Source organism: Phalacrocorax carbo, chromosome Z, assembly GCF_963921805.1.
Source record: "Phalacrocorax carbo chromosome Z, bPhaCar2.1, whole genome shotgun sequence".
Taxonomy (NCBI): Eukaryota; Metazoa; Chordata; class Aves; order Suliformes; family Phalacrocoracidae; genus Phalacrocorax; species Phalacrocorax carbo.
In genome coordinates this window covers 14671420-14697821 of record NC_087548.1, presented here as the reverse complement: position 1 = coordinate 14697821, position 26402 = coordinate 14671420, and the positions used below count along the sequence as shown (strand labels likewise).

The window sequence follows — 26402 nt, the reverse complement described above, 5'->3', positions numbered from 1 at the left end:
TGCATTTCAGCTGTGTGTGAAAACTGACAATTCATCCAAAATCCCACACACACACTGAAAACAGAGGAGGAGGAAGAGGCATGTTCTAGGTCAGAATGTGATCATGCATTGACAAAAACTGGGAGCAATCCTACCGAAAATAACTGAGCTATTAAAATGTGAAAGATCTGGTCTTACAAGGTCCTAAGCACCTTGTCACCAGGAGGATAGGCCTCTACTTTTCAGAAAAGACCATTAAAGGAGACTATCATCAGGGCCATTTATGGCCTCCATATTTAAAATCACCCCTCTTGAATCTTACTGATGGAAGTGTCCATGCAAACCTCACACATTCCTATTACACATATTTGGGACAAACTCAAGTGCCCTGCAAGGGAGGTCAGATCTCCAGCAGCATGCAACAGCAGCACCTCTGCAAACTACCCACAGATTTTAAACAGCAGGAAACTCAAGACACAGAAGTTTACAACAACAGCCAGCAGACATACCAAGGTCAGAACAGTCTGAGGATTCTCAAGCCATGTAAGAGCTGAGAAAGAAGTTAAGCTGGGCATGGTAGAAGCTGATTGTCTCTCCTTAAGGAAATTTACACAGTTCCCATGTTTCCACAATATTCAAGCACTGCAGAATTACATTTTTATCCACCACAATTACCCCATATATTCTTACACACCTCCCCCTTAAAGATGTGAAAGTGGGATAACAAGCCTCTGAACAAGTTTACAGAAAGCTACATTGAAAGATGAGGGGTTGAGCCCTTCTTCCAATCTTCTAATCTTTTCTTCCTTTACTACGCTAGCTTGGCAGTTCTCATGCTGTTCAACTAGGAGCTTAAGTCAATTCCAATGGCAGGATTTATGGTATTTGTTCCCCTCCCTCTAAATGAGGCTGTACTAAGTTTGTTTACAGCCAGCATCAGTGCATGTACAAGCTACCTAAAAACGACTAATTTGTTTTTCTTATGTCAAAGAATGTAATTTCATAATTGTGTTTGCTGTATGTAAAGAGAGCTGAAACAACCCTACATTCATAAAACTGAAGCTCCTAAGCACTATATAGGTAATTTACATACCAATGAAAAAACAGAAAAACTATTAGTGTTAGAAACATAAATCTAAGAAAATCAAAATGCTGCCTTGAACAGTCATTAAACCTATGAGAGTTATCCAGGAGATGGGAATGAGTGCAAGAATTGCTACTGCAGAAGAGCAGAAAGAAATCTGTCACTAAGTAATATTTATGTATCATTTCCAGGTATCAGGCTTTTTCCTGTTCGCTTATGGACAGACACAACACAAATGACCATTGCAGGAAATGGGCAACTTAGCATTTCAAGAATAAATTATAAAGTGACTTGACCTTAAGTAAAAGTATCAGGATACATTATTAAAAAAAAAAAAAAGACAGATTATGAATCTAAACTCCAGGCATGGCAACTCCCTCATCGGGATTGGGAAAAATACACCATGGCAGAACAATTACATTCTTATGCTACCAGAAGAAAAACACTAAAAAATGCCAAGTACATTTCAGCTACATGTTAACTTACTAACTCGCCTTCCTGGTTGCTGAAGAACACTTACCTAATGTTCTTCCATTTCATATCAGAAAATCTCAGATTGGACTTGGTGCCTTCCCTTCAGAAACACTGTACAGCTACACTAAGCAGACAGTATGTATTTTAGAGGCTGAAACAGCAGCCATAGTCATGCATTTGCCCAAAAGTGTGCATTGAATTCATGAATGAGAAGAGCCTAAAACCAAGCTTTTATAGACATACGACAGTACCATGTTCCCCCAGCTAGACTAAATTGAAAGAAAAAAAAAAAATCATAAAATGAGTTTGGTGGTTACCACCTAATGTGTAATGACCAAGTAAGCATCCACATTTAAAAGTGAGAAAAAAAACCATACCATACATTATCCCAAACTCCTAGTTAATGAAAGAGAAATTGATGGCCACCCTCCAACAGGCCTGAAGAAACTTACCTGTAGCTGTTTTGCCACATGCTGCTCATGTTTGCCATGTCCCATTCGCTATATCAGTTTGGCAGGCAATATATAAATGACTTTCTACTTCAAGTGATCCTCGAAGAAAGCAACGTTACTCACAAACAGAAAAAAATCCAGCCTTCATCTGACCTCATGCATCTTACCATCATCTGTGTAAACGGAGATAGCTGAACGGAGATAGCACCACAACAGGAAAATTTCAAGGATTTTTTACTGTGACATTAATCTGAGCTGATGGTCCTCACAAACACATGGATAACACAACCTTCCTCTTGAGAGCACGACATGCTAAATAACCATGACAGCAATCCAGCTAAAGCGAGACCTGGCTTGTAAACAGGGAACCTACGCTAAGAATAACAAAACCAAAACACCCTGAGCAACTCCAAGTTTACAAGCAAACAACATATGCATTAAGAAGTGGTATTCACTACTGGAGAAAAAATTGCTGCCCAACACCAAGCCTAGGGCAGCTTCTTGCCATACAGCGCTTCACACACAGCCCTGTCTGCAACACCTATACCAACATAACTGCAAGGATGCACACCCGCTGCTTGTTGTACTTATCCCACTTTGACACACAATGGGAGACAGTTGTGAGACAAATACAGCAAGAGCAGAGAGCAACAGGCTGTTTGTACCAAGAGAAGTGGGACAGGAATATAATTGGGTGGGCAAAAAGAAATCCACAAAAATCCCACCCTTAGGTATACTATTACTCTGCCAGTAAATGCAGTTAACACACTCCAAGATAGCTGAAACTTGCAGTCCTTCTTGAACAACTAACTGAGGCATAAGCACATGATATGCTGTCCAGGTTCCCTTAGCCACGGTCAGAAGAATTAAAGAAAAGTGTCCAGCTTTCTTCCCTGATAAATACATAGAAATAACACGGTCAGCACACAGTCCCCCACAACAACCTGCTCTCTAAACTTGAGAGATATGGATTTGATAGATGGACTGTTCCGTGGATAAGGAATTGGTTGGATTGTAACATCTTGAGGGTACTGGTCAATGGCTTGATGTCTGGATGCAGATCGGTGATGAGTGGTATCCCTCAAGGGTCCGTACTGGGACCAGTGCTGTTCAATATCTTCATCAATGACATAGACAGTGAGATCAAGTGCACCCTCAGCAAGTTTGCAGACAACACCAAGCTGAGGGGTGCCACTGACACGCCTGAAGAATGCGATGCCATCCAGAGAGACCTGGACAAGCTCAAGAAGTAGACCCACATGAACCTCATGAGGTTCAAGAAGGCCAAGTGCAATGTCCTGCATGTGGGTCGGGACAACCCCCACTATCAATACAGGCTGGGGGATGAAGGGATTGAGAGCAGCCCTGCCGAGAAGGACTTGGGGGTACTGGCAAATGAAAGGCTGCACATGAGCCAATAAAATATGCACTTGCAGCCCAGAAGGCCAACTGTATCCTGGGCTGCATCAAAAAAGGCATGGCCAGCAGGTTGAGGGAGGTGATTCTGCCCCTCTACTCCCGTCTGGTGAGACCCCACCTGCAGTGCTGTGTCCAGCTCTGGAGCCCTCAGCACAAGAAGGACATGGAGCTCTTGAGCGGGTCCAGAGGAGGCCACAAAAATGATCTGAGGACTGGAGCACCTCTCCTATGAGGACAGGCTGAGAGAGGTGGGGTTATTCAGCCTGGAGAAGAGAAGGCTGCGGGGAGACCTTATTGTGGCTTTTCAGTACTTAAAGAAAATTTGGGACAGACTTTTTAGCAAGGCCTGTTGCAATAGGACATGGAGTAATGGTTTTAAAGATGATACATTCAGACTATATACAAGGAAGACTTTTTTACTGTGAGGGTGGTGAGACACTGGAACAGGCTGCCCAGAGAGGTGGTCGATGCCCCATCCCTGGCAACATTCAAGGTCAGGCTGGACTGGGCTCTGAGCAACCTGATGTAGTTGAAGATGTCCCTTCTCACTGCAAGGGGGTTAGACTAGACAACCTTTCAAGGCCCCCTCCAACCCAAGCTATTCTATGTTTCTATGATTCTATGACATTACAAAGGCCTTTAAGAATCAACCTCCAAATCAAGTACACGTTTATATAAAACAGCTTATATATGTCTATCCACAAACCACCATCTTCAAACAAATCCCCTCATCTCCCAGTAAAAGGGTTGTATAGAGATTTATAGAAATCTGATTACATTACGACACAATGTCTTTCCCCATTTTATGCATGTTGAAAAGAAGCAACGAAGGCAAAACAACAGAAGACATGAATCTGACAGTGCACTGGCTTCTCCTCACTGAGCTACTACATAGCTTTTCTTCATTATCAATAAGGTGCTTGTGCATGATGCAACTTCCCGTACCATGAAAATGCAGCAATCTCTCTGAAACTGGGGTGTGCAATAAAACTGCTTACAAGCAATGCATTGACTGATACTCCACCAGCTCATGCTGTGGTTTACTTCCTGGAAGATCCCGGAGTTCACCTACATCTCAAGCGGTGCACTGCACTTAGATTTCCTATATATCTATAAATTATACATCTGAAACACACATCAAAACAGCAAGGTCACTGAGGGGTAGTGATTCTTCCTATTAAACGGAATCATGTCATATCATAAGCAAGCACCTCCCAAAGCAAAAAGGGGGCGGGCAGGGGAAGCCACAACAAAAACCCAACATACTCTCAAAAGAAGCCACTGTTGGATAACCTGCCAATCTGAGCATCCTCAATAGCCACATGTATTTCTGTGCTAGATTCAGGGTAAATTCATGCCTCAGTGAAGCCCCACCATATGCTTCCATGGAGCAAGCATTTTTGTTTTGGTTCTTGATTCAAAGCTCAGTCAAGCAGACTTTCTTCTGACTTCAAAGGGCACTGTTTCAGTCTCTGGATAAGCAGAGAGGTTACCCAAATTTACAAGATTCCTAAGAGGTTTCCACCACACACAGCAAAGAAGCAAAGATGAAAGAAAAGAGGTATGCACCTGTGAACAGAGCAGAATGTCAGACACATACATATGTATTGTTAACCACATTATTTGCAAAGTTATTAAAATACCTTTGCTTCTCTCATCATCATCAAGTCAATGCAACTGTTCTGGACAGTTAACTGTGTATTTCATTTGAGATATGCACATGCAGCATATCTGGGGAATATGACTCCTCAGACAGCTGTAGAGCAGTAAATTTATCTTGAGTTTCAAATTATGTTTTGCTAGTTGTATTATGTCACCTCTCAAAATCCAAATAGTATTAAGTATCACTAGTGTTAGGCATTACACCAAAAAGCACTGAGAGGTTCCTACCTCAGAATACTTCATGGTAAAGTATGAAGTCCATGTAACAAGCAAAATACAGGAAGAGAAGGGTACCTGTGGTAGGAATACATGTGACTACAAGCTGCAAGTCTAAGAGATGGAAGCATCCTGCAGATGTAGTTAAAAGGCATTCAACCACAAAGGCTTTCACTGGCACAAAATCAACAGTATTTTTAAAAGCTTCAGGTTGCAGCTACTTCCAGAGAGTTTCGGTCTAGAAGTAGGAAAAATAGCTCATTAAATAGCTTTTTCACATGTTACAATAACTACACCTGTCCAGGCAGCTATACTACTAAGATATTGGGCAAGGACACCTCAGCTTTTACTGGAGCTAAGCCTCAAGGTTTTTCAGCCTCTTGGCCTAGAATAAGATAACTTCATTATTTTGTAAGAGTGCTTTGTATCTTTCAGCATAATTGCAAGCCTCCTACATGATGTGTTTCAAGATATTAATCTTTATTTAGAGTGGTCAAGTTTGGAAGATAGTCTAGTCCACCTCCCCTGCTCAAAAGGGGAGTCAACTGTAGCAGGTTGCTCAGAGCTTTGCCCAGTCAGGTTTTGACTATTTAGACAACCAAATTACAGTCAAATATGAATGATTATATATTATTAGCCTTGCATTAATTTCCAGTAAAGTGATACATTTAAAAGTCTATAATATTCCACAAGTTCATTAGAGTAGGATCATCTGTTAACAAAACTTGAGCAGCTGTTCATGAAACACTTGTACCACTGAGCTATAGCATACACACAAACTGTCCTAACAATTAGACAGAAACTGAGGTATTATGGCTTCTTCTCACAAGCAAAGAAACTTCTATTCATCCCAGCTTTATGTTTTTCTCTATACACACCCGCAGTTTTTAAACACTCCCTTAATCACTGTAGCTAACACAATGTGGTCAAGCACGAACATCACATGTAAGCCTCGCCTTGCCTAACAAACATGCCTTCAGCCAATAGAAAGCACCTCCTCACAGCTGTGTTGAAAAGAACAGAGCAACTCTCTTATGCAACTGCAATACAGGAAGGCCTCTTCATCCTCATTCCTTTCACTTGCCAGCCCCATTCAGTCAGTGCTTCAGTAACTAGACCCTTGAACAAGAAAAGGTTCCTTCAGTGAGGTGCTGAAAGTTGAACTGTCCCAACTCTCCCTAACCGTCACCTGGTATTTCCTGGGAAGAATGGCCACCGACACCCTCGTTGTCCTCTATGCTTAAGCTTCATGGATCTTCAGAACATGCATGGCATGAACCTCAAAGAGATACAAGTGTGGCAAGCAAAGGAGCAGAAAAGGGCTTTACACGTCCCTAATGCTGGGCATTTGCCTGGACTATATGCAATCAGAACAGCTTCTTCACAAATAGGACTAGAAAATACTGCTGGAATATGGCAAATAATGCAACTCTTTCAGCTTAACTCTAACAACTCCTGTTTTCTCTTGTCATTCATAGGCTCCCAAAATACAAGCAGAGGATGAAAAGTCTCAAGTCTCCAATAAAATGCATGGGTGTTTTATTCTTTAGATAATACTAGAGCACCTATTCACAGCAAATTGTTTTTTCTTTTTAGTAAAGACAACAGTCTTTAAACACAAAGATGAGACTGTTCAGTAAATCATCTTCTTTGTATGAGTTTTTCACTGACAACTTTGATAGCTGGACAGATTTTTTTTTTTTAAACCAGATTAAACATGAGAGCACCAAAAAGGAAGAGAAAGGATATAGTGTACCACAGTAAGAACACACAGACTGCTCATTTATCATATTTTTAATTTATTTTACATTTAAATCTTACTAACGATAAATAAATGTAAAAAATCACAATTGCTTTTTTTCCCAAACTTAGGCCTTTGAACTTTTGTGCTGTTTAAAGGGACACAAAAGACATGTTTCTACACAACAAAGATTCCTTTCTTGTTACCAATATATTTAAAAATACTTTTTCCAGTTTGTATATGCCAATTTGCCTTTCTTCTTCGTACCCACCCCCACTTCATGCTTCTTAATTTTGGTACTTTTAGTAATGAACTGTCAACAAACTGGCTAGCTTCATACTGTGGTTCTTCTCTACTTATCCACTACAATTTTGTATATTGCCACCCGTGACATTACAGGGTTTAGCTCCATTTAGAACAATTTTGTAATGGGAGGGTTCCTCTTCATCTTTGCAAATGTTTTACATATATACCTTTTAATGAGGGATCACATGATGGCTGGTTTGGCTGTCCCCCGGCATGATCAGAACACAGGTGCAAATTGTTCAGCTTGGCAGGCACCACTCAGGCTGGAAGGGCAGACCAATGTTTGTGGACAGCCAGTGACTAATCAATGTTTCTTTTCACACAGCATCCAACCCCTCCTCCAGCTGTAGATGGGTGAGCAAGCACGAAGTCTGGGATAACAGAGTTGACAGGCCTGGGCAGGTAGCACCTGGGAAAAGGAGACACCTTTCCCTAACCTGTATTTACAGAAGAATCATTAGCCCCATGTGCGTCTGTGTTGGTAAGAACATGACTCTAGGGCCAATAATAATGGGACCTAATTTGGGGCACAAGCATAGATGGCGGTGAAAGTCAAGGCGAAAGCTGTGCAGGAGCTGCCTGTCATCTCCTTAGGGCAGTGGCTCTGGGACAAACACAGCTGTGGAAAGCAGAGCCCAGGTGAGCGCAATGTGCTACCAACAGGGCAGAGAAAACACAAGTGTGTGAGTGAGGTCAGCCCTGCAGGTTTTACCTGACACTGATTCTGCCCCAAAGCTTCTTCAGACTTCAAACACAGGGTTTAATAGCCTTGCACTTGCTATGCAACTACACTATAAGACTGGCTGATTAGAACTGCAACTGTCCATGACCAAGCCAATCAGTGGATGAACACTGCACACTTAACAGATATGGTAAGAGCACCAGACAAAGGAATCATTAATTTATAATTGACAATGACATTTTATTACAGACTGACAAAGACTGGCTGAGAATGCAACCAAGGTGTTCTCTGCTGCACTCCAGACTATAATCCTGTTTTAGGAAATAACTATGCCTTTATTCAAAGTAAGCCAGCTCCAAACCAGGTTCCTCTACTATAATTCCAAACATCACAGCACAGTTTTGATTTAACCTATTTGCTTTCATTTCTGTCCCAACCGTTTGGAAATGCTGCAGGTTGTTTCTAGAATATCTGCAAGTTTTCTAGCCTCTAACACTCTGCTAAAGCTATGTACTTTCCCATCCAGAGACAGCCGATCAATAGGCATCCCACAGGAGCCAAATTATTTCTTCTCACAGAACAGCTACCAAAACGGTAACTCTAACCCTACAGCTTCAACTGTCCTCCTCTCCCTTTCAGACCTTTTCTTTTTCCTTTTTTTCCCCTTACTTTTATCTATCAAACTTTACTTGTTTTCTCTGTCACATTTTCCTTCCACCATTAAGAGATGCCACATAACTCAGGCTAATATTGGCTCCCTTACAGAAGGCTCAAGTGCATTAGAATTACAGTTCACCTGTGTGTTGCTTTTGACTGGGATAAAGTTAATTTTCTCCATAGTAGCCCATATGGGGCTATGTTTTGGATTTGTGCTGGAAACAGTGTTGATAACACAGGGATGTTTTAGCTGTTGCTGAGCAGGGCTTACACAGAGTCAAGGCCTTTTCTGCCTCTCACCCCACCCCACCAGTAAGCAGGATTTGGGTACACAAGGAGCTGGGAGGGGGCACAGCCAGGACAGCTGACCACAACTGACCAAAGGGATATTCTATACCATATGATGTCATGCTCAGTATATAAAGCTGGGGGAAGAAGAAGGAAGATGGGGGACATTTGGAGTGATGGTGTTTGCCTTCCCAAGTAAACATTACACATGATGGAGCCCTGCTTTCCTGGAGATGGCTGAATACCTGGCTGCCCATAGGAAGGAGTGAATGAATTCCTTGTGTTGCTTTGCTTGTGCATGTGCAGCTTTTTCTTTACCTGTTAAACTGCCTTTATTTCAAGCCACAAGTTTTCTCACTTTTACTCTTCTGATTCTCCCCCCCTTCGCACCAGGGGCAGAGTGAACGAGCAGCTGCGTGGTTGCTGAGTTCCCAGCTGGGGTTAAACCATGACAACCTGACTAAGGTAATTTTCAAAATACTCTGAGCACATTCCTATTGTCAGTAATGAAGAAAAGACACTACTTGATAGCAAGAGGTTCACATTGAACTGACTGCAACAGGCAGCAGGGCTTACTCTATCTATTGTAGGACTCAGAACATGGTTAACTTCTTTCCTGCACAAACCATTTAAGCTTTGGCTGGAAGAGCAAGCTGACTAGATCAAAGCCTTATGCTGTCCAGAAATGGAGACATGAAGGCAAACAGCTCTAGAGCAGAAAATGGGGTGGAAAGTAGGACACTTGACTCCTGACAGAGGGAGGAAGAAGCAGGAGACAAAGCACTTATTTCAAGAGGGAGAGAAAGCTAAATCCTCATTTCCCGATAAGAGGTGGTTGAGGACAATCTATACATTCCAGAGATCAAGTCTTCCCCTACACACTGTATAGTGGAATCAAAACTTATTACTGAAGAACTCAGTAAACTGAGGGAAAGCTACAATTACGGTGTTGTGTTTCACACTTATTTAATTAAAACACAATAACTGAAAGACACCTAAATAAAAACAAATTTCAGTAGTTCATTTTTAAATAATTGGGTAAAAGTCAGACGACATTGCTAGATCACTTTTTAGCCAGAGCAAACTCTGTATGCATTTTTGTAACAATTACCCTGAAGGGAAGTAGTACATGTACACAGAGTGGATAGCGCAATTTTCAACAATCGCATGCTCCTTTTTAGTTTAATTGTAGCTTTCAGTGGATAAAAGAATTTAAGGGCTGTTTAAAGGAGATCCTACTTTATTATTTTTAAAGTTGCCCCACCCAAGTTCTGTTCTCCCACACATTCAGTCTGGAGCACATGGGAACACAGTGATTTCAATGGAATGTATCCCAGCAGTCTTTCCATTTCAGACCCCCACATTGCATTTTATACTTGAAAAACTGTTGAATAGGAGCCTACTATGTAGAACACTGGGCACAAAAAGAAGTGCCATGCCTGAACTAGCATAGTGTCTAGATTAAGACAGAGATTTTACACTACAACATACCTAACAGCCTCATCATTTTCAGATTTATGGAACAATGACTACACCACAGGCCAAAAAGCAGAAATTTTCATAAGAACTGCAAACTTTTCAACCCCTGCAGGATAGTACAACACATAGGCATTTCCAGAAATACCAGAAGTTAAAGCTGGCAATTAGCATTGGGAAATCCCAGCCTGTGTTGGCTCTGCTTCTGGGAATAGACACTTCTGCTGAACTGCAAAGTCAATTTTGAATTTTGAAAGACACTTTTGTATTTTAATTATTCAGTATTGAAGATATTTGGAAATAAATCCCAATTCTAATCCTCCTGTCCAGTCAACAAGCTAGCAATTAGAAGAAAAACTGGTCCATTGTCAAATTCCAAGAAATGGGTTTTCAGCCGATCTTCAATACCTACAGAAAATGGTCCTAAAACTTTTCAGTTATTTGCCCACAGATTTAAGTCAGAGTGTGAAAAAATCCAACTCAACACAGCCTTCACACAATATGCTTTTCTTAGAGTAATCAAGACCACAGTTCAAAACAAGCATACCTAAACAGACCACCTAGGTTCCTACAACATCTTAGTACCAAAGAGCTAGATATTTAAATGTGTGTAGGTGCCTAAAAATGTTGATAAGCATCTTGTTCTATTTAAGAAGCAGACAAACCATGTTTAGACAGGCTTAATCTCTTTGCACATTTGAAAATCCACTTGCCCCTCATCTGCCTGTTTAAGATTCTGGATGCTTTTGAAGTCAGGCCACAAACTGACTTGTTATTACAGAATCTACTCCAATCTCAAGTAATAATAAGAGGCCTAATTAGACATCAGCAGCACTGTTTTTGTTTTAATTGGATTATTTCAAACTTTGCTTTTTGAAGCAGAAACAGCAAAGAATTTCTGTGTTACCTGGTAGAGGCATTCATTCTCTATCATGTAAATAAACTACTGTCAGTATATAAACCAATTCATGCTCTGAAGTAATAGTTCCTCATATTACCACACCATCTTTTTAAAATGTTACATGTAATAGTCTCTTGCAACAATTAATATGGTCATCCTTTTAGGCTGTCAGCTTTTAGGTGTTACTAATAGAGGTTTTGAGTTTGATAATGAAGAGCAAGAAACGAGGGAAGAGTGGAGAAAATACAGCTTCTCAGGCAGAAGAGACTAGTTGCTTTGTCAAGACAGAAGTGCAATTTCTGTTGTTTTGTCTACAGATTCTTGAAGCGTGCACATCCACTACTTAGCTTCCAGTCTTACCACTTGCTCCCACCTTGGGGTCCTGTTCAGATTTCTAGTCTACATGCATCCTCTTGTAACTATACATCCCACTTTGACAATACTCATTTGTGACAGAGTGGTAAGTCTCATTCCTCCACTGCAAATACACATGTTCACATGGCAACAGTCACCACCAGGGAGGATTTCACAGCGATTAAGTGTGTCAAGGAAAAAATGATTCTCCAGTTAATGGAGCTGCCTGTGCACTTGGAGGGTGAATCAAGTGAGGTACAAGAAGCTGAGAAGCAAAAGTATGAAGTGAAGAGTTATTCTCCCATATAAGAAGAGTCATGCTCCCACCTCTTAGCTGTGGAGTTTATGAATTCTGCTAAATATCAGAAGTAGCAGCCTTATTTATTTGTGTGTTCCTGCAATGCTTTTGCTAGCATGCCTACCCCAGTGCTTTTTAGGCCAATAATCTCAGGGTATGATTTGATACTGCAGCTAAATCAAGCAACAGGTGCAGGAAGGGATGTCCCACTGCTTCTCCTACTTTCACTGTTCCTCTGAAGGCTGACCCTACACAGAATTAAGCAGCTAAAACTCACCCTACAAAATAATTTTCCATTACTTTATGCCCCTGACCTGGATCACTGCAGGATCAGATACACTGAAAACCAGAAGGGCAGAGATGAACTATGAGGGAGCAAGGACATCCCTTTTGCAAGATACAAGACTGGTGTAGCTACAGCACCAAAGTGAAGTCCCACAGCAGGGACATAGAACACATGCATAAATATCAGCAGTTGTGTTCACTTTCAATTCAGCCACTCCAGAACATCCTAGAGAGCTTTAACACATCAGTGAAGTTTCCTATGCAGTCTTCAATCCATCATACAGGTTTATGTTATCAGCCTTACTGCTGGAGAAGTATTCATGTAATTCCTGTTTCTCACACACACCCTGAAAACTTGTTCCTACTCCTTCCCCATCTTCCTATTTTTTTTTATGCTAACAGTGAGGGTAAAGATGAAGGTCCTGTTCCTTCCCCCAAGATACCTTCAGTTCCACAAAATAAGACATTAAAGATTTACTCCAGGAAGAAACACAGGGAGGTCCCTCCATCTCTGATGACTTTACCTTTATCCCCAATCCAAAAAAAGTTACCACATCTTATAAATTGAGATACAAACAAGACTAATTCCAATTAAAACCACCTCCTCTTCCTCCTCCTCACAAATTACAGCTAAGGGCAGCTTCTAGAAACTAAAGAGAAGAGAAGGATAATTTTCCTTGCTTATCTTGCACAAAAATATAGAACAGCTCCTGTTGGCTGTTTGGAATTATGCCCTTAAGGTTTGGCTTCAAAACAGAGGAAACCAGACTGTCATGGATTTAGACTGCTGTGCTCTTAGAGCTGCATATTTAAATTTTTGGTACCTGAAAAATCCTTTGTGGTCAACTTTGTCTCCCGCCAGTAGACAGCAGTAGTATGAAAACACCAATTACTTTCAGATTCCACTTGGTTTTGAGGAGAGGCATGAACGAGTTATCAAGGATATATAAGTAAGGAACAAGTGAACCAGGGCAATTTATAACAGTGGGTGGACTAGCTACAGCAAGATCTAGTTGCATCACGCGTGTCACACAGCCTTTGCTCTAGAGCTGCAGCCCAGCCAACTAGCATAAAAGTGTGAATGAAGTCATCCTAACACACAGGCACACCTAACTTCCGTAATACCAAATGTGTTCATATATTAGCCAAGGGACTGTTCTCATTACCCAGCTTATAAAAAGTTTTACTGGTGTAGGTGAACTCAAAATAGCAATTGCTGCTACTCATTGCAACAGGAGCAACAATGCCTGACCACAAAATTCTAGCAGTTCTAAACTGAATGGCATATTCAGTTAGATGAGACACCAGAGGCTTGTGACATTGTTTTTATTTGTTGTGAAGTAGCACAAGACACTGTGCCACTGGCTGATTCAGTCTGGTGACTAGCAAAAGCCGAACACTGCTTAGGTAGTTAAAAGTGTTTCCCTCTGCTCCCAAAGGTTGGTTGATATATTTAGATAATTTATAGAGGAGGTCTTTTTAGAAAGAGCTCTTGCTAAACTGAAGGGGTAGAGCATCCACCAGTAGTGCTGCTGGGAAGCCAAATACAGCAGCTGCACCAGATGCTAACCTGTAGCTCAAAAGACTTTTTAAGCAAATACCAGCACATCTGCAGATGACACCACAAGTGCATCTCTGCCCTCTTCACAGCTACTTACGTGTGTTACAAACCAGTTAAAGCCTAATGTATCTTTACCAAACATGGCTGCTCAAGGACCCCATGGAAATCTCCATGATCAACAACAATACATCGTTTCTTTCAAAGCAGCACACAAATTTAGGATGACGGATGGAACATTACGTACTTCATAGATCACGGATGTTTGTTACAAATTCCACACAAAATCTGGAAAGTCAATTGAACACAAAGTCGCCTGTTTCACTGACTGCTTACTGCACCATCAAATAGGAATTCACATTAGTGCATGACAAGAAGCTGGAATGAGCAGCGGTAGGAAAAGAAAGACAAGAACAGGACTGGACCACAGCAGCTCCACTGCTCCACATGAACTATGCTTACCGTACATGTTCAGGTTGGGGTCTCCACTGATACACATATTAGCAAGCGGCAAATTATGATACGCAGCCTAATGTCTCTCTAAATGCAGTTCTGATGAGTCACCTGTAGGGCCGCCATATTTATGGCTCATCCTCACTGCTCACATCCACCTGCCCTGTTACACTAGAACTGATAAGCACAGTGGCCCTAATTGCACAGCTGGCTCCTGTATTCTTGCTAACAAAGAAACCTGGCCATGGACTGAGAAGACATTTTGTTAAGTGCTCAAACAGCACACTGATAAGAATGGTATTATGCTTAGACAGAAATATGATTGGGTACTAAAGTCCTTACCAGGCTTAATCCTGCACCTGGAACAAAGTTTCAGTCTGAGCACCACTACAATCTAACAGAAGCTCTGCAGACCCCACACTATGTGCATGATTCAGTTACAGGGAGCAAGGTAGTGAAATCCTATTAATTTGCAGAACAGAGAATAGCACTCCAAATAGAAAGAGTCTACTCCATACTGTACTCAGCTGTTGCCTTTGTGCTTGGAAAAAGGTTTTCTTCTCTGTAATTCATTAACCTACAACCTTATCAAGGTGGGAGCGAAGAACTTGTTTCCAGTGTGGAAACCAGCAGTCAAACTGAGCAGAAATACTTACGTCACTCTTCCTGAACTTTGCTTTTAAGCTCTTCATGCTGATCACATTCAACCTTCCAAACCTTTAAGGAGCTTTTTATCCTTCTTCAATATCTAAACAAAAAAGAAAGAAAAATAAGATTCAGCTTGATACCATTCAGTTCACTGGCAGCTCAGTCTGAATTGAATTTGCATACCTATATCACCCTTTGAGAATTTAGCCCTAAAGCTCTGAAAAAGATTAACAGCCAGCTAAAGGAAACTTTCTGTTGCTACAAACTTAAAAGCCTACCTAAGTCTGACCATGGAAGAACAGGGCAAATCTTTTACAAAAACTCACATGTGTATCATTATATTAGCTACCTCTCCACGTAATTAGATAACCGACATGTTCATACCTGTAGCAGCTTTCTCTGCCCACTGCCTATTTTAACATTTTCATCAGGTCAGCCATTTGTATAGCAGGAAAAGCAGAAGTAAGTATGCTAAGACATTCACTAAAACTTCAATATCCTACAACCTGGCTCTGTGCTGGGTAACAGAGGTACCACCACTACTATATCTACAAGTCTAACCACTAACCAAGTTAAATTTATACTTAAAACTGTGCGTGACACATACTAGTATGGCTCAACACAACATAGCAGAGAGAACCATCGGAGCAAGAACAGAGGTTATCACTGGAAGAATTGTTTTATACTCTTCCCCGTAAGAAATTGTATGTATAGAGTCATAGCCATTTTTAATTTGATGGTGAACTATCACCAACAGTCATGTTCCCCCTTCCTCCCTTTCAAGTGAGGAAAAGCAGCAGTTGCACAACATATATGCAACAACATGTACAACTAACATCACACAGAAGCTGCAAGCTCTCACAGGGGAACAGGGCACTAGGACCTAGGGCAGAGTTTCCTACAGAAAGCTTCAATACACCATATATTACCAATCCAAGACAAAGGTAACAGTGAATAGCATGTTAAAGTAGCATGGCAATGTGTTTTTTGCCCAGCAGAAAAGCTTAATCAAAGAGCAACATATATCTGCACTGGGCAAAGCCATCTATGCAAAAGTGTTCCAAATTTCTCGTTCTACACTATGCTCACTGGAATTGCCAGCCTCTCTCATCTACAAGTTTTAGCTGCTATACAAATTCCTTCTGAAGGAACAGTTTAAATTAAAGGATGTTCAGCTGTATAAACTTCCTCCCTCCACCCTAGAAAAAAGGAGAAAAAATATTACAAGTCTAGCCAGATAAATAAATAACTGAAATGAGGACTGAAGCATAAACTCCAATAGGTCATGCAGGGTCACTAATGTTTCACATCACTCTTCAGAAACAGTCGATCTACAGTTTGATAAGCAAAGTGAGATTCAGTTTCATAAGTCTCTTACTATTATGATCCAAGTTGCTGTTCTACATGATCACTATACTACGAGTTTTAAAATGCAGCTACACAGAATACTCTTGGTAGAATATATATATGAATGCTTCCACAAAACACAACAATAAGTACGATTCAGGAATAGCAATTAGTGCTAAGTAAACATGTCATTTAGCTCAACACCATAGTTATCTGACAGCCATTTAAGATAAACACAAGTATGGTTCATAAAAAAACCCCAAACAAACAAAAAATCCCATACACTACATACACACAAATATGTTTCCCACAGAACAGATACCTACAGTAGGTAATCTGGATGGGGTAATTCTGTAGGCTGTTAAAATATCACTAAATCTAATTAAATGACTCCAAGTCTAATTAGGCAGTAATTCTAAAGTCATTCTGACTGCTTTCAGGTGTATGAACAAGGGGTTTCATTCAAAGTTCTTGCTTTTCATCTAAAGGAGAATGGGCTTGTGGTATTTTGTTTAATTCTTTAGCATGCAAAAGGAAAAGAAAAAAAAATTGCAGAAGCTTTTCACTCCCTGGCTTAAGTGACAATTTCTTAGCTTTTTCCTGGGCTGCACGGAGCATTTGTAAAATAGTAACAAAAAAAAAAAGAGCAAGTTTTGAACAATCAAAAAGAAGGAATTATTCTAGGTTGCTCTAAGAGAAGTATACCACTTTAGTTCTGCTACAGCTACTCAAACTTTGGAGAAAGTATTTAAATTGCACAACAGCTGTCATAACCTGCACTGGAAAGGAGACTGAACTTCAGCAAGAGCCCAATAATCTCCTAAATCATTCTCTAGCAACACCAAGGATGACAAGCACTGCGAAGACCAAAAATGCCAGGCTACAGACAAGACAAATGACGTTACATCTATCTGGCCTTCTTTACATACCACACCAGCAGAAAAAGAAAAAAGAAAAAAAAAAAAGAAAGAAAATGGAGGACAAAACCCCAAACTGTTTCTAATGCTTCACATAGCTGACAAAAAAAAAAAAAGGTAAAGCATTTAATTAGACCCATTAATAGACCATAAAGAAATCCAATGCATGGGGAATTGAAAAGAAGAGATCTTTCCTCACCTACAGATTGCCATAGTCTGCTATAGGCTATCTCTCCCCACCCCCTCAGCGTTTTTGGCTCCCATGAACAAAAGATTTGTAATAACTGCCATGGAAGATAAAGTACTCAACTACAGGGCTATGGGGCAGATGACAACTCCTTGTAGGTATATGCAACAGCTGCAAAGCTGGACCTCTTCTGTGAGAAACCTGTAATACAGTCTAATTAACAAGATTTGCAAGCACTCCTAATACACTACTTTTCCCCCTTTTGAGGAAGGAAGAAGGGAGGTGAGCTGTTTTTCTATTAGAAGCCAACTTATTTTTCCCACAGGACACTTCACCTCTTGCGTAAGTGCATTTTACACATTGAATGTGAAACTCAAGTCCTCAGCATAATTAAAAAAGTATGCACAAGCACACAAAACCAGCATTCCCAAGTTTAGTGTCTGTCACGTCTGTATTTTTTCCACAAGAGATAGTTAAACGCAAATATTAAGATTACTTGTGCATCGTAATGCCCATAATTCTTCAGCTGTAGAGATAAAAACCCCTGAAGCAGTGAGGGATGCCTTTTCTTGGCACTGTTTAAAGGAGGAAGTCACCTCTCAAAGGGTGTAATTATTGGAATTGATGCAAAAAGAGGTCAGCATCCTGATTCAGCAGAGCTTTATGACAACTGTTCTTTTGCCAGAGGGGGAAAAAAGGAAGCACCATTAATACACTCCTGTTTTACAAGATAGGAAATGACTACCAGAAATTCACTAGGGAGCATCAAGACACTTCAAAACAGTATCTTTGCAATGAATCATGCGTGTTAACAAGAAGCACCATCCACTAATAGTGGCGTTTCTCTGCTTTCAGAACAAATGTGACAATAAATACTGAGCACTGTCATTTTCTAGCTGCAGCAAGTTAGAAGTAGAGAAGTGCTTAACTCCAAGGATTCTCAACAGCTAATGCTGATCACATGCTTTAACCATTAGCTCCAAAACTAAATATCTAGTCCTCTATCTCATCTTCCTTCAGCTTAATGTTAAGAAATCGCTTTCAGGAATACAAGGCACAGAAAACATCTTTAGGTTGGTAGTAAACGTACCTAGTTAAAACAAGAGACACTGAAGTGGTGGTAATCTGCCACCTCAATAATTTCATTGAAACTGTGTTTTAATACACAATACAATCTTTAGCTTTAAACATAGGAAACAGATTAGGATAATCTTCTCCACTGATTTACAGTAAGATTCGTGCAAACCACAATAAACAACATACTGTCATATTTTTTTCCTTTCATTAAATAGTATTAAAATCAGAGAAGGCCTTTCAAACAATGTTACAAATAAACCCTATAACAGACCAAGATCCAGTGATGGAACAGTAAAACAGCCTTAGTTTTACTATGTAAAACTACAAGTTTACAGTAAAACTGTACGCTATGCACACTGCTCATGCCAGTGACAGTTACCCTTTACTGACAAGTCCTGCATTCAATTAATTTAAGTGCCAAAAACCTTGCACCTCTTTCAGAACACCCTGAGAAACTTCAATCTCAGACTGTTCTTCGGCAGCAAAGCACAATTCATGTCATCAACTAATTCCCCCCCCCCCCCAAAGAAAAAATACTTCAATTTTTTCTTTGAACTTCGTGAGGTTAGAGAAAAGAAGTAGAGACTCCATGAAAGATCTGGTAACGTAAAAAGGTAACATTGTCACCATACACTTACATCTCCCTTGTGTGCATACACCTATGCTCACAGGGTAAAACAAGGGGCCCTAGAAGTGTCTTCTCCCAAAGCATATCACCACCATTTATTCTCTAGATGATCACTTTCTAAATCAGAAGCCCTGCTCTGACCCAGAAGCACAAGCCTTTGTGGCAGCCAGCACTGCAGAGCAGCCAGAGGCATCCACACTACTAGCATCTCTTCTGCTGCCCACCTTCAGTATGCAACTTCTCAAATGCTTCACATGCCTGGGCTCCCCGGTCTACTATTCAATACCAAGAACATGCCCAAACCAAAGCTTCTCCTTAGCGTTGACAAAGCTACAGGACTACCCAAGGCATTAGCCATTGCCCAGCCTCTTCAGTTGTTCACACATAAATATGCAGCAAGCCCACGCTGTCCTAAAAAAAGTCAGTTCATCCCTGACTACCTTCTTATTTCCATGCAGCTGAGCATATTCTTCTATTTCTCAGGCCAAAGCAGAGAAGAATGTATGATGTGACCAAAAGAATGGGAACATTTCCCCACTCTATCAGCACAGCTCAGTTTTTCCATCTTGAGTAGCCCATCCTCCTATCACAGGAAAAGTCAAACGGAACAGATTTTTTTTAAACTTAATGTCACCTACAAAGACAAATAATTCTTGGCTTGGTTAATCTACTAACAAAAACACACTGAAAAAATGCGCTGAGAAGCCCAAGTACTATACAAGAGTGGGAGCAATTTATATACAGTTAATCCCACTCTAAACAGAATCAGACACCAGAGATAGCAAGGGCCTTCAGTAACTTAGTACAGTCCCTCTATCTGTTCACAAATCACTGGCAAGGATGTGCTGAACTGTACAAATTTAAGCATTTGAGCCCCAAAGTTAGAGCTCCATAGATACTGCATCACTAACAAGTCTACAACTATCGCTTCTCCCTCCAGAACACTTTGCATCAACTCTCAACTCTTACACTTCCTTTTGACATTCAGAATTTGCAAATGTTTAAGTTCATTTTTAATGGTTTCAGCTGAAGCAGTACCAGCCTCTGTGGATGTTATACAACCAACACAAACCCAGGCAAGACTTCATGGGGATATGTGCAGTTTGTTATGTGTTTTCAAAATCAGTTCTACACAGATAGGAGAAACCTTGCATCAAGGAGGCCTCAGACACAGTGAATTACAGATGATCAGCGAAAAATCAAAATGTGATACTGCCCTGTTTTGTTTACTTGGCGTATTAGACAGCACTCCATGCAAAATCCTAGCTCAAGCGAAGTCCAGGCAAATTTGTCATTCACTCGTTACATACAACTTTACTCTGTTCTTACTCCAGTTCTTTTGTCTAGAAGCGTCTGTCAACACACATCCAGCTCACTGAAGAGCACGGTGCAAGAGACAAGACTTGCTGCATGAACTGGGATATACCGCTGTCTTTCTCTGCTTTCAATTTCTCTGCCTCTAAAACAAAGAGACCACCCCCTTGCACGCCCCTCAATTCTGAGACCATACTCTCTAGTTTGAGCATATGTAAGATACATTGCAGTCCTCCTGAAGTTCAATACTTAGTCCAACAGGGCTAGATTGGAATTGAAGCATCCAGCTAAAACTAGAAACAGAGAAAAATGACACAGAGTCCCACTTTTGAAATGCCAGTTCTTAAGAAACCCACATGGATAACAACAGCTAGTACTTTATACTTACTCCCTTCCTAATATTCTGTATCAACCATTCAGCTAGGTGCTCTTCAGAAGCAACAAACATAATCTGTACAGATGCAACATTAAATCTATGAAGAGACATAATCCATTACTTTATGGATGAATATTCTGAAATAGGCTAAGGCAGAACATTAATTTATTACAGCAGGAGTTAGGAAGACGGGAACATCGATCTGATTTACCTAAAACACTTGCCAAGCCCCACTCCCATAAACTCTGCCCTTATATGTTTGAAAGGTTTTGGAAGAGTATCCTACTGAAAACTCCTGTAGTCTAGAAATACCTTCAGAGACTGTGCTCTTAACAAAACTCCCCTATTCAGCATCCAAGTTCTTGGGTAGGGAAAACATTTTAGCTAAAGAAAATGGAGCACCTTTTTAAACATTACCCAGAAATGGAGAGTTGGGTGTGTTTCCACCCCTCAAAAAAAACAGTACTAGGAATTCAAGTATTTTCTATCCTGGAAGACTACCAATGCTATAAACCAGCAGAACATCAACAGCTACATCTTAGTGACAATCAAGTGATTTTTATCTGATTTTATTCAGTTGCTGAAACTTATATTCAACAGCACCAGCACTAGGTGCCGTACAAAGCGAAGAGGAGGCTGAGGGGAGACATGATCGCTCTCTACAACTACCTGAAAGGAGGTTGTAGTGAGGCGGGGGTCAGACTCTTCTCCCTAGTAACAAGCAATAGAATGAGAGGAAATGGCCTCAAACTGCATCAGGGGAAGTTTAGGTTGGATATTAAAAAAAACTTCACTGGAAGGGTTGGCAAACATTGGAACAGGCTCCCCAGGGAGGTGATTGTGTCTCCATCCCTGGAGGTATTTAAAAGGAGGGTAGATGTGGTGCTTGAGGATATGGTTTAGTGATGGACTTGGCAGTGATAGGTTAGTGGTTGGACTTGATGATCTTAAGGGTCTTTTCCAACCGTAACGGTTCTATGATTCTATGATAAATATTGGAGAAGGTCTAGTGTCTAGAGATGCTTCTCCCAGCCTTCAGACAGCTACTGATCTCTAGATCTCTCTTAGAGTTATTGTGCTGGTGTCTCAGGCAAGTCCTTGTAAACACGGTCCTCAGAAAACACTTCAGTGTCAAACTCCCCAGAGACGTTTCAGGGTGTCCCAGTGCCTTTGGGAATCCAGACATCCACAATAACCAACAGTAGCTCCCTGCCTTTCAGCAGTTATAAGGAAAGAAGTGGAACATCCTCAGCTACCAAAGTTAGGGTCTCGGACAGACCAGTGTACAAATTCTTTTTCTATCATAATGACTGAACAAACTTAGCTCTCCACTTTACCCATCCCGCCATAGATTCAGGTGAAAAAAACCATGCATGTTGTTTTACAGTATTTTGAATACCAGCAATGGCTTCCAGGCACAAAACCAAAATGACACTATGGGAGCTTTAGAAAATAAATTTAAGTTATTACAGTATTCATGCAAAATGCAAGATTTGCCTGCACAGGAAGAACTTGAGTCAAGATCTAACCCTAGATCCTAGACAAATGCCCTAACCATCAGGCCAGAGGCTCTATCCTCCCGGGATGGTCTCAAGTTCAGACATGGATTACCACCACATCGTCCAGGTGACACTGGCCATCCTGTTCTGGATCTCAACACAAGGGAAGGATGCTTTCTTTCACTGTTGTGTGCTTCCACTCCAGCAGTCCTCAGCAAGTACCTACACTGGTAGTTAGTCCTAAGTGCCAGTGGAGATCTTCAGTTGCTTCCACACTTCACTGAACTTGCATTTGTCTCTGGCAATATGACAGTGACAAGCTCTGCTCTGATGTATTACCTGAATTACAGATATTTGCACTACTTCCTCTATACCCTGAAAGTGTAGTATTAGATGACCCTCACAATGTAAGGAGCAGCAAGGACTGACAACTCTGAAAACAAGCCCCAAGCTACCTCAAATGCAGAGCTATCACCTGTGTGCATTCAGAGGCACATTCAGAGACAGCAACTCCAAGGAATGTAGGTAAGAAAACAGGCTCCTCAGACATGCAGGAAGTATGCACGCAGCAGGAGAGCCAGTTACTCGAATCTATAACTCCAGAAGATGTTATGGATTGCTACGCTCCCACCTCGGGATTTTCCGTAGTCTAATATCTCAGCCACTAAGCATGGCACTAAAGCTTTGAACTGATGTGTTCTACTTTTGCTTGTTTTTTCTCTGTGGTGATTTCAAGCATTATCCCTGGGCAAAAAGAGCTAGCCCACTATCACCTCTCAAAAAAAAAAAGCAAATAGGGTATTGTTGCAGTAGGATTTGGAAATTGCCAACATCTCACACAATAATCTGGCTTTCATGTTTCTTCACGTACTGCTTCTCCCTCAAAAGAGGCATGAGCGCCTTATCAGGGCAGCGGAGAAGTAACATAGTGGGGAACATACAAAAAGAAAAAAACAGAAAAAGATGAGGAAGTGAGTGAACCCTCTCATAAAGTGCTTAGATCATTTCATGAGACCCACAGCCTCCCACCTAGTCTTTCTCCACTTGATGTTACCCATCTCTTGGTTCAGGGAAGAAAAGGGGAGCAGGTAACATTTTTATTGCTCCACTAGCAGACGCACTCTTGGAAGAGAGGAGAAAATAGCACAAGGCCAGTATTTTTAGAGATTGGAAGGCTGGATGTCAGCTACTGCATATTGACTTATCGGCACTGAGCTTGGCTTCAACTCAAGAGAACCCTGAGCTCATATCAAGCCTCATTCTACTCAAATGCCCTTTCACTCTGGTTCATATGGCTGTTACGCAATTCTTCTATTAGCAAAAACCTCATTGACAGCTTTTAATGAGTGTTCCAAGACAACAGCCAAGCAGGTCACTGACAGATATTTACTACATTTATTTTCTCCTAGTTAATCTAGGACATCAGAAGGCTTTTCTAAAATGATGTATGTGTAGTTTTTGGCAAATGTTTTTTTTTTTAAATAACACACTAATCTGCAACCCCCTGGGATAAGGAAAAAAAAAAACAAAAAGAAGCTTCTACCAAAGTAACACTCACTGACCATGTTTTACATCAGTTCTGTAATAAGTGTGCTCACACTCACTACAGAAACAAACGAGAGAACTTGTTAAGATCCTGCAATGCTGATAAAGCGGAATTTAAGTAGTCTTTTCATAGGGGGAAACTTAAGAATGTCACAAGTGGCAACAGCATGGAAGGCTTGTGCTGCCAAACGCTGTGCAACAGAAAGCAAAATCTTTCCTGTACTCCATCAGAGGTTAGAAGCACAAGTTCCTGGTTAAACTTGATGCGATTCCTAAAGCAGCCTATTTAATTTTCTTTTTAATTTTTTTAACAGTTACAGAAAATCTTGATCCTTTAAGCCCGGGGCTGCCGAGAAAGGCGTAGCCCCCGTGCCCGCCCGCGGGGCTGGCGGAGAGGTGGCGGGCAGCGCTGCAGGGCGGTGCGGGGGACCCGGCAGACAGCCCTCCCTCCCCCAGCGCCCACTAACACCCCGGGGAGAAACCTCCCCACGCGAGCACCGAGACCACGCTGTCCCCAGGGGCCTCCTCTTTTTTACCGAAGCGAGGCAATTTGAGGGTGCCCCCTCCTTCCCCGGGCGGGTTTAACTCCCGCCGGGGCCCTCCGGGAGAGGCGGTGCGGAGGCGGCTCCGCTTCCCCCGGGGTTCAGTCGGACCCGCGCTGTCAGGGACCGGGCGACCCCTTCCCGGAGGCGGCAAGGGGGGTGCGGGGGCGGTGTGGGGGGCGAACCGGCGCCGGCCTGACTGCAGCGAGGTGCTACCGCTCACCCCCGCGGGCAGCTGTCACCCCCCGGCACGCACCCAGGGTAGCTAGATAAAGTCATAAAACTAAAAATAAAGCAAATAAACAGTCAACCGGCAGCGACTCACGGGCTGTGCCCCGCCGGTGCTTCCCACACCGGGGAATCGGGGCTCTCCGGCAGCGCCAGGGGGAGAGAAGGGAGAAGTTTTTTCCTGTTGCGCCGCGCTGAGGGTTTCTCTCCTCAGGCTCCGCCGACCGGCAACGGCGGCAAGTGCCCCCCGCGGCTGGCGGCGGGGGCAGGTGGGCGCCGCACACAAAGCCCCTATTCACAACGCCCGCCGCCGTGCGTGCCGGCAACCTCCCCCTGCTGCCGCCGCCGCCGCCGCCGCCGCCGCCGCCTCCTCCTCCTCCTCCTCCGCCTCCGCCGCCGCCGCCGCCTCCTCCTCCTCCTCACGCCGTCGCCGCCGCGCCACACGGCCGAACCGCACTCACCTCATGAGGGAACCGCGTACCGCTACGATCGTCCCCGCCGCCGGCAGCCGCGCGCTCCGCGCTGCACCGCTGCTAAAGGGCGGAGCGTGACATCACTCCGCGGCCACGTGATCGCGGGGGGCGGGCGGGGGAGCTGCAGCCCCGCGCTCGCGGAGAAGGGTCACGTGGCGGCGCGGGGGTTCACGTCCTGAGGAGCGGGTGGATGAGAGGAAGGAGCTGACGCGGGTGCTGGGAGACACCTCAGGGAGCCCACCCTCCTCGCCCACGGCCGGGTGTGCGTGGGAAGGGTGTGTGGGGAGGTGGGCGTCAAGTCCCTTCTGCCTCTTGACGCCTTCTCACCAGCTCTTGAGAGAGCTGAGGGGGGCCAAAAAACACATCAGGTTCTTCAAGGAGCGCAAGTGCTTCAAATGCAGGAGAGAAGTCCTGCGCTTCAGTTCCCTCCAAAGCTTCCCTGTGTGTCAAATTTCCCTTCGTCTGACCCCTAAGCAGGAAGTACCACTTCAAAAAAATGTAGCGGGGCAGTTCTTGTTTGATATCCCAATTAATGACCAGTGTAGTGTTTGGTTACATGTGAATTTAGAGGTTAGAAAATGACAAGTGGGCTTCATAGCTGTGCCAAGGTACTGCTGCACTGGATGTGCTCCAGAAGGCTTTCTGTGCAGGCCAAACCCCTCTTCTCAAAGTTGAACCTCCAGAGTGCCCTTTCTCCAGTCTTCTGGCAAGCCAATGGCAAACCACCTCAATATTGCCCCAGAAAGATGACAGTTGCCTTCACCTGTGCAAGGAACTCTGGACACTTCATCCATGCGTTGTACTCTTAGGTCATTTGGTAAGCACCTCCCTACTTTCCCATGACAAGAGTCCTGCCAGAGTTGCTAGTCATCTTCCCACTGTGCCGTGCTCATTTGCTGGTCCCACTCACCACAACCATGTTCACTGCCTGAGAAGGTCTCCTTTAATCTCTGTGATCGCTCTTATCTTCTCTGTTCTTAACCATATCCACACCTTCTAAAGTGGCAAACAGTACAGCCAGGAAACGGGCACTTCAGAACTTTAGGTTATTACTGTATAGTGGCAAGTATTGTTATTAAACAAATACACTTGATCATCATGAGAAGCATACTTTCCTCTGCTAATCTGCGGTCCTTACCTTGAACGTTTTGGTTTGCATGTGTTTTATCTTTGAGAACAGTCACCATGCCAGCACTGTTTCCTCTCTTTTTCCTTACAAAAAACACAGACACCAATGTTAATCTAATATGGCTTATTCTGGGAATTTAATTTGCACAAAAAATTATAAAAATAGGAAAATTAAACTTCCCCGGTAATGCTAGCTACAAAACATGTG

The 26402-nt window shown here is 42.4% G+C and overlaps 1 protein-coding gene across 3 annotated transcripts in view; it reads right to left on the bottom strand.

The window, feature by feature from the left end:
* RAI14 (retinoic acid induced 14) overlaps window positions 1–25163 on the bottom strand; it is an 87329-nt gene extending 62166 nt beyond the window's left edge. For 2 of the 3 annotated variants that reach the window (XM_064439650.1, XM_064439652.1), the window contains exons 1-2: window positions 25055–25163; window positions 14942–15033 (exon numbers count right to left, since the gene is read on the bottom strand). In XM_064439650.1, the coding sequence (XP_064295720.1) occupies window positions 14942–14977 (36 nt within the window). In that variant the 5' untranslated portion in view covers window positions 14978–15033; window positions 25055–25163. Of the gene's footprint in view, window positions 1–14941; window positions 15034–24690; window positions 24911–25054 lie in introns of those variants that run through there. The other variant, XM_064439651.1, reaches the window with a different exon arrangement.
* Window positions 25164–26402: the final 1239 nt, after the last annotated feature.